The sequence below is a fragment of the Herpailurus yagouaroundi genome, unplaced genomic scaffold (genome assembly GCF_014898765.1).
Source record: "Herpailurus yagouaroundi ecotype Mexico unplaced genomic scaffold, PumYag 182, whole genome shotgun sequence".
NCBI lineage: Eukaryota > Metazoa > Chordata > Mammalia > Carnivora > Felidae > Herpailurus > Herpailurus yagouaroundi.
In genome coordinates, this window is record NW_024412413.1 from 480,725 (window position 1) to 489,397 (window position 8,673).

Genomic DNA, 8,673 nt, shown 5'->3' on the forward strand with positions numbered 1-8,673 from the left:
CACACACCGGTTCTCGGGGCGCAGCGCCCACGGGGTCTGCGGCGGGGGGCGGCGCCCGGGGCTGCCATGAGCTCCCCGCCGCCCGCCCGCAAGGGCTTTTACCGCCAGGAGGTGACCAAGACGGCCTGGGAGGTGCGCGCCGTGTACCAGGACCTGCAGCCCGTGGGCTCCGGCGCGTATGGCGCCGTGTGGTGAGCGCAGGCCGGGCGGGGCGGCCGGCGGGCGGCGGGGTGAGCGCAGGCCGGGCGGGGGCGGGCCGGCCTCCGGCTCAGCGGTGCGCCCCGCAGCTCGGCCGTGGACAGCCGCACCGGTGCCAAGGTGGCCATCAAGAAGCTGTACCGGCCCTTCCAGTCCGAGCTGTTCGCCAAGCGCGCCTACCGCGAGCTTCGCCTCCTCAAGCACATGCGTCACGAGAACGTGAGTCGCGCTGGTCCCCGCTCAGCTGGGCTCAGGGCCTCCTCGTCCATCCGTGCAAGTCCTGCCCTGGGAGGCTGAGGCCCTGGTACCCAGCCCCTGGGCGACCCCGCCCATGTGGCAGGGCAGAGGTGCGGGATCAGGTGCGCCACGATGCTGGTGGGGCTCCACGTGCTGAGGGCAGGCCCCCCCGCCCCCTTTCTGAGAGAGACTGCTTCCCCAGGCTCCAGTCCTCCCTGCTAGGCCAGGCCCTGCCAAGGGCTTAGCTCCTTGGCTCGTTCCTGGGGCCACATCTGGCTCCTCAACCCAGATCCCAGTCAGGGGACGGTGGCTTGCCCAGGCCAAGGGCATCCTCCAGGCCTCACCCCAACCCTGCCCCCAGCCGGAGCCTGGAGGTGAGAGAGGACACAGTCATCCTAGAGGCACCAGCCTCTTCCCTCTCCCCAGGCGTCCTCCATAGCTGCGCCCCAGGCCCCCTTCTGCACCCGTGGGGTCCCTGTCCTGCGCAGTCTGCTCCAGTCCACCGCCCCAGCCTCGGTTCAGGGGTGCAGAGCTAGTCACCGAGCAGGAGTTGGCATGCCGGCATTGTCACCTCAGAGCCCTGGGGTGTCCGGTGGTGATGGGGTTTACAGAGCTGGCGTGTGGAGGGCACTAGGCAGTGGCCAGCGCAGAGACGCCTCCTTCTGTGCCGGGAGAGGGCAGGTCTGGATCCCTTCTCTCTCCTAGGGGAGCCCCTGTTGCTTCTCAGTGTTCTTCCTGTGGCCCTGAACTCTGTCCCTCCCACACCAGCCATTCCTGCCTCACCCCTAGTTTGGACTGCTGGTGTGAGTACTCAGACCCTGGGCTAATCATGCTCCTGATGGTCTGGCCCCTCCTGGGTCATCAGAGCCACCAGCCTCCTTCGGGGAAAACGAGTCCCACGTCCACCAGGAAACTTGTCCCCTTGACACTGGGTCCTTCATTCACTCTGACTTTCCCTCTCTGCCCTTGGCCCTTCCCGGGGGGGGGGCGGGGGGACGGGGGCAGAATCCATTTGGGACGGACAGCAGCCCAGCGCTGCCCTCCCTACCTTCTGGTTACACCCAGTCATGCCCAGGTTGGTTCCCATGAAGGCAGACCCATCTCCTCAAGGCTGCATACTCCTCCCCAACTGCCCCCCTCTCCTGCCTGCCCTGCCCATTCCCCAAGGTCTCAGGGCTTTCCTTCAGTTGCTGGGCCCCCTGGCCCAACCCCCCCCCTCTGTGCCTTCCCAGCTGAGCTCCCAACCCGCTAGCAGCCAGCTGCCACTGCCTGCATGGTGCCTGCACGCAGCTAGGAGGCTCAGCCCATCGTAAACCCATTTTCCTACAAGAACACTGAGGCTATGAGGGGCTGGGTGCCATGGCGGGTCCCACCCTTCCACCCACGCTTCGGGCCTTCTCCCTCTCCTTCCCTGCACTTTAGGCCAGAATCCACGCCGCAGAGGTACGGAAGTCTCCATCAACCTGATGGACCCTCCTTACACTTGGGGACCCTGTCCTCTGTCCTCTTCTTGCAAAGACACTGTCCTCATTCCCTAGTACTTGCCTGCCTCCAGGCCCTCACTGGACCTCCCTCTCTGTCCTCTCCTTCCCTCTCCCCATGGCTCTGGCTGGCGGCTCTGAAGGCCACCTAGCCGTCCCTCCACCTTGCGTCCACTCTTGCCTCACTCCTGTCTGTCCCCATACAGCACACAGAGGGACTCACTCAGCATCACACCTATTTAAACCCTTTCTCGGCAGCCCTTAGGATCGAAGCCAAACCTTCACCTGGCATGCAAGGGCCTACTTGGGCTCCCTCGGGCCTCTCCTTGGCTGCTCCCTGGCCTGGGCCTCGGCCACCTGGCCTTTCTCCCCGTGTTCCTCAAACGCTTGGAGTGTTCTCCCTTCTACCTCGGCCCCCATTTGCATGGCCTATACCAGGGGTCCTCCCTCCTGGCACATCCAGCTGCCCCTCTGGCCACTAGGATGTACAAGCTGCCCAGGGACCTGCGGGGCTGGGTCTAGCTGTCAGCTCGATCATGGTGCTGTCAGCCTGGGCCTCTCCAGCGGAAACTAGGCTCCCTGGTGGACCTGCTGGGGGCTGGCACTCCCCTGGAGGGCTGTCCCACCCTGGTCTCGAGTCTTCCATGGAGACAGGAAGAGGGGGACAAAGGGCCAAGGGGCTGGAGCTCCTAAGGTGGCTGGGAGCTGACCCAGACTTGGGGCTGCCCCTCCCCCAGAGGATTCCTGTGGTCATCACTCAAAAATAGCCTGTGTCTATGGGCATGGGTGCCAGTGCTGGGTTGCGTGGCCAACAGACAGAGCCAGGCCCTGTGGACAGTGGGAAGGGACGGGGATATCTGTAGGGGGCTTTCCTGCTCAGAGCACAGTGCCAGCCTCGGGGGTTTGCCTGAACCCCCATGCCCTCCACTGTGCCCCCATCCCACCTGTCACTCTGGCCTCCTCCCCAGGTCATCGGGCTGCTGGACGTGTTCACTCCTGACGAAACCCTGGATGATTTCACAGACTTGTGAGTGCCGTCCTGGGAGGGCTGGGCAGGGCAGAGGGGTGTTGGGTTGCTCTTGGGTGCTGACTCGGGTTCTGTGTTGGCATGTGGGCCTGTCCCTGCGGCCCAGCGGGGTCGGGATGCACACTGCCCACCCCTTCCCCACACCACAGTCCACCCCCTGCCACGCACCCCTGGGACCCACGGCACTGGCGCAGCTGGGTGCAGCCCGGGCCTCCTTGGACCACGCTTGGTACGGGCTGTCCAGTGCTGGAGGTGTGAGCGTTGGACCTGCGTCGGTTAGCCAGCAGGCCCCGTGCTCTGGGACCCTGGCGTCAAGTATGTGGCTTTGTAACTGGAGCTGCTGACCTTTGCTGGCAGGCAGGGGAGGGGCGGCAGGGGGCCTGCCTGTGGCTGCCATCCCTGGATTCATACTGTCGTCGGCCAAGGCTGGGGGCTGAGCCTGGGAAGGGCTGAGGACAGGCTCCTTGCCGTCTGACCTTGCAGAGGTCGAGGACACACATAGGCCTCAGTGTCCTGGCGAGGTGTTAAATGTCTCTGCTCTGTGTCTCTCTCCCTCCACCTACAGGCCCAGCCTGCTCCTCTGAGCCACGTGTCCTCCTGTCCCCACCCCTGCCCACAGGCACTTCCTTCCTTCCTCTTGCACCCTCTTCTGTCTGTGATCCCTGGTGCTCCCTAGACCCTAGCCTCCATGTGGCCCTGCAGGAAACCCCAGAACACGGCCCTGACCCACCTGACATTCTGGGGCAGGTGTGCGTTGGGAAGGTGGGTGGAGCCTGGTGCTGCACTGTGGAAGGTAGAAGGTGCTGCCAGGCGATCCCCAGGGTCTCCAGGGTCTGAGCCTAGGCCCAGGGGGTGTGATGCCCACTGTCCGCACCCACCCCGGTCCCTGCAGTTACCTGGTGATGCCGTTCATGGGCACCGACCTGGGCAAACTCATGAAGCACGAGAAGCTGAGCGAGGACCGAATCCAGTTCCTTGTCTACCAGATGCTGAAGGGGCTAAAGGTGGGAGCGCACAGGGGTGCTGCAGGAGGGGCAGAGCCCCCCAGGCCAGGCCGGGGCCAGGGTGGGATTGCTCGTCCGCGGTTCTGAGGTCCCAGAGCTGACTGCCACTGACCCTCTGTCTGTCCCCATAGTACATCCATGCTGCTGGCATCATCCACAGGGTGAGTCCTGGTGCTGGGTGGGAACTTCCTGTGGCCTGTAGGTGTGGGAGGGGCCTGACTGCCAGGAGCCTCCACTGCTGGCCTGTGAGGGGGCAAGATGGGACCAGTGGGGAGTGTGTGCGAGGCTCATGCACAGCTGTGGGGGCCTGGGTACCTCTGTCCTTCCTGGAAGGGCATCCGGGTGGGGATGGCCGAGTCTGGCTGCCCCACATTCAGGTGTCCAGGCTCTGGCCCTGGTGTGGTGGGAGGGGCTGCTCGCCCACCTTTCTTGTGCCCCCAGGACCTGAAGCCTGGCAATCTGGCAGTGAATGAGGACTGTGAGCTGAAGGTGTGTGTTGGTTGGGATGGGCGGGGGGGGGGGGGGGGGGCGGGGCGGGGCGTCTCTCCCCGCCTGTCCATCTGCCTGTAGCCCTGGGCCCTCAGGCCTGGGGGAGTGTTGGCTCGAGCCCAGGCAGAGGGACCAGACCCCAGCCATCCAGGCCATGGCTGGCAGCTGACAGGCAGATGGGCCCTGGGGAGGCACTTGATGCACGGGGAATGGGGGGCCGAAGTGGGCTCACTCTCACACCTGATTAAGGCGAAGGGCGGGAGGTGTCCCCGGTCCTCCATACCTGAGCCAGCATAGGGCCGAGGGGGCCCCTGCAAAGCGCTGGCCAGGTCCTGGGGTCAGCGGAGAGTAGAGGAGCAGGGAGAGGAGACCCATGGGAGTGCCCGCTCCTGAGGGTAGGAGAAGGCAAGGTCGGGTGGGGCTGACAGCACTGGCCATGGGGAGGAACTCATGGAGAGGCCACGACCTCAGGCCCTGGAGGGTTGGCAGAGGCCCCGGTGTGCCCGGTGCTCCTGGGTCATAGGCTGGCCCACCTGCTCCCTGGGGGCCGTATTGCCCCACCTTCCTGATTCTGACTATAGATCCTGGACTTCGGCTTGGCCAGGCAGGCCGACAGCGAGATGACTGGGTACGTGGTGACCCGGTGGTACCGTGCACCTGAGGTCATCTTGAATTGGATGCACTACACCCAGACGGGTGAGAATGCCCAGAGACGCAGAGCCACCCTGGCCTTGCCCACCTTCTTCCCTTTCTTCATGGGAAGCCCAGCGGTGGCTGCTCCACGGGGAGGCTGCTGACCTGGGATGGGATTGGGGCGAGGGTGTGGCAGGCTAGATGGCCCCTATGTCCACGTCCCCCTCCCGTGTCTGTGTCCCCCGCCCCCCCTCCCTGGCCCACAGAGCCCTGATGCAGGGGCTTCTGTCTCAGTGGACATCTGGTCAGCGGGCTGCATCATGGCAGAGATGATCACAGGGAAGACGCTGTTCAAGGGCAGTGACCGTATCCTACACTTGTGGGGGGTAGGCTGGGTCTGGGGGGGTGCTGGGCATGCTGCCCCAGCCAGGTGGGGGGGTGCGCCCTGCTCTCTGGCCCCGTGCTGTGCTCCTCATCTCAACACAGACCTGGACCAGCTGAAGGAGATCATGAAGGTGACAGGGACTCCTCCCGATGAATTTGTGCAGAGGCTGCAGAGTGCCGAGGTCAGTGGGGAGCTGGGCGGGGGCTGGAGGGGCTGGGCCCGGGCCTGTGGGTTGGCCCCTTACCCTTTCTTCCTTAAAAGGCGAAGAACTACATGAAGGGCCTCCCCGAGTTGGAGAAGAAGGATTTTGCCTCCATCCTGACTAACGCAAGTCCTCTGGGTAGGGCTGGACTGGGGGGTGGGGTGGGGTCAGTGACCAGGGCGCTGGGGCCTGCGACCCTCCCTAACCAGTTCTCCCCGCAGCTGTGAACCTCCTGGAGAAAATGCTGGTACTGGATGCAGAACGGCGGGTGACTGCGGCCGAGGCGCTCACACACCCCTACTTCGAGTCACTGCAGGACACGGAGGATGAACCCAAGGCCCAGAAGTACGACGAGTCCTTTGACGATGTGGATCGCACGCTGGACGAGTGGAAGCGTGAGTGGGGGGCTCTGGGCAGGGCCTGTGCATGGGCTCTGAGTCCTGGGATGCAGGTCAGCTGAGGAACACAACAGACTCAGAGGGCAGTGGGGCTTCTAGGTCAAGGTGACCTCCGGCTGGAGCTGAGGGATGAAAGAATGTTCCTGGCAGGAGGTTCGGCACAAACAAGAGCAGGAGGGGAGTTCTGGGAGCTGCAGGAGGCAGCTCTCAGCTCAGGGCCGTTGTGAGCACTTGGCTTCTCCCAGCCCTGCCGGCCCTGCCCAATGCTGCCCACTTCCTCCCCATGTCCTGGCCATTCTGGAGCCCCTCCGCTCCCACTCATCCCCCAGGCCTCCACTCTTACCTCTTGAACTCGTCCTTGCCTCTCTGCCCTTTTCAGGACCCCTCCCACCTGCACAACTCACACCTCTCATGTCCTGCCAACAGCAGAAGCCCCCCACCCCCAGCCCCAGCCAGCCCCCTCACCACCCCTCGCCTGTTCCTCCAGTCCCACTGAGCAGTTCAGATGTACCTGTAACTGCTCTGTACTGCCAGGCTGGCTGTTGCCTTACACTAAGGGCCCTTCCCTTCCTCCCTGAGGGCCAACCAGCAAATATTAAGCCTCAGGCTGGGCTCAGGGACACCTGCCAGGTCCCCAGGCCTCCCTCTGCTGTGGTCCTGAAGCCCTGTGCTGGAACTGTCTTGGCAGAATGGCAGGCAGTGAGGGCTGGGCTTGGTGTCTTTCTCTTGGTGGCTGCAGGACCAGCCTGGAGGGTGCTGGGATGTCCGAGGGCAGCGGTTAGCACTGTTGGGGCCGTGGCACATGGTGGCCGCTGTGTCCTAGGCCCCATCTTGGCTCTGCCTCAGACATAGGGCCTTGGTCCTACACATGGGGGTCAGGGTGGGACTGGACTGGTGGTTCCCAAATCACGTTCCTTAAGCCATGGGGTGCTTGTAACTCTCAACAGAGCTCCGCCCTTCGTTGTGCTGTTTTGTGCTTTTAAATTTTTTTTTTTTCAACGTTTATTTATTTTTGGGACAGAGAGAGACAGAGCATGAACGGGGGAGGGGCAGAGAGAGAGGGAGACACAGAATCGGAAACAGGCTCCAGGCTCTGAGCCATCAGCCCAGAGCCCGACGCGGGGCTCGAACTCACGGACCGCGAGATCGTGACCTGGCTGAAGTCGGACGCTTAACCGACTGCGCCACCCAGGCGCCCCTGTTTTGTGCTTTTAAGTTTCGTTCAGTTTGGGGAAAGTTTTCTGCTGCTAAAAAAGATAACATGAAAACCACGGGCCACAGGCTCCTCTCTGTGGTCCCCACCCACACAGACTGTGGTAAGAGATTTTACTTTTACTATAGACCATGGGGAACACGTGACCTGTTTGTGGCTAAGCCCCTGGTCAGGAATGCAAACTCTCATCGCCTCCTGTTTCCCTGGGAACAGCCAGCTTCACATAGACCTTCCGTGTATGGGTTGAGCCCTGTGTTAGGATCAGATGAAGGGCCTAGGAGGCACCACAGGGGGCGGGAATACATCCATGCCACAGGCAGGGCAAACCACAGATCGTCTGCTCTAAATGCACAGTGTTTCCTGAACTGGGCTCTGGAGGAGCAGAGTCCCCCAAACAGGTGCTCCACTGGCCAGGTGAGCATGGAAACTGAGGTAGGCTGAGCAGAACCTGTCCCGCTGCAGACTGGCCAGAGGAGAAGCAAATCAGGCTTTCTCCTTCCTTTGGGATGGCTTGCTCTGGGGACAGGGGACAGGACCACTAGGCAAGGAAGGCAGATGCTGTGGGTGGTGGGAATTCCCCTCGTTTAAGTTTCTATGGATAGTCTCGATCCAGAAATCGAGGTGTGCCCTGCTGGGGCCCTGAGTGGCTCCGCTTGAGCAGACACATTGATTTACATTGCCAGGACAGCCTCTGCTCACTGCAGAAGGCTGCGGGGCCAGGGCCTGTCTGGCCACGCCAGGGGCAGTGGGTTTGGGTTACAGGAGCCCCTTCGGGGTGGATGGGCACAGGTGGGCTGAGGGTGGCCGTAGCCTCGGATGAAGCGGCACCTGCACTCCAGCAATGACCTCCGGCCCTGATGTTTTTGGGAACTGGCTGGGCCCCTAGGTCAATGGCTAACAGCCTGTGCTCTAGGGCCGGGGAGCTCTTCCCACCCCTACCCTGAGCCGCCCCTCACAGGACTCAGTGCTGGTCAGGGCAGGTACCAGTGAGCTGGGCCCAGTGTTCTTCCTGGGTCACTGGCTTCTGCCTTTGGTGTGAATTGTAGGAACTGATTCTGAAGGGTGATGGGGCCCCTTCTCCCGTGATGATCTGTCTCCCTCGCCCCACCCCAGGTGTCACATATAAGGAAGTGCTCAGCTTCAAGCCTCCCCGGCAGCTGGGGACCAAGGTGTCCAAGGAGACAGCGCTGTGAAGACCCCTGGGCCCTGAGAGCGGTGGGGAGGGGGCCTTGAGGACCCTGGCTGGGGCTTCCACCTGGAAGGGGATCCTGATTATCACTGTGACTCTGGCTGGGGTTTGCATCCCAGGAGACCTATGGTTCCATGGACCCCCTCCCCCAGCCGTTACCCTGCTCTCAAGGCTACCACCTCAGTCTAACCTTGGCGGGGGGGGGGGGGGGGGGGGG

The 8,673-nt window shown here is 63.0% G+C and overlaps 1 protein-coding gene across 1 annotated transcript; it reads left to right on the forward strand.

Annotated features, from left to right (window-relative positions):
- The first annotated feature begins 9 nt into the window (after positions 1–9).
- MAPK12 (mitogen-activated protein kinase 12) lies at positions 10–8,649 on the forward strand. The gene is made up of 12 exons (XM_040490484.1): positions 10–191; positions 288–417; positions 2,885–2,943; positions 3,836–3,947; positions 4,079–4,108; positions 4,389–4,436; positions 5,018–5,132; positions 5,364–5,435; positions 5,556–5,635; positions 5,716–5,794; positions 5,878–6,051; positions 8,381–8,649. The coding sequence occupies exons 1-12, from the start codon at positions 67–69 to the stop codon at positions 8,458–8,460; spliced, it is 1,104 nt and encodes a 367-aa protein (XP_040346418.1). The 5' UTR covers positions 10–66; the 3' UTR covers positions 8,461–8,649.
- The last annotated feature ends 24 nt before the right edge of the window (positions 8,650–8,673 follow it).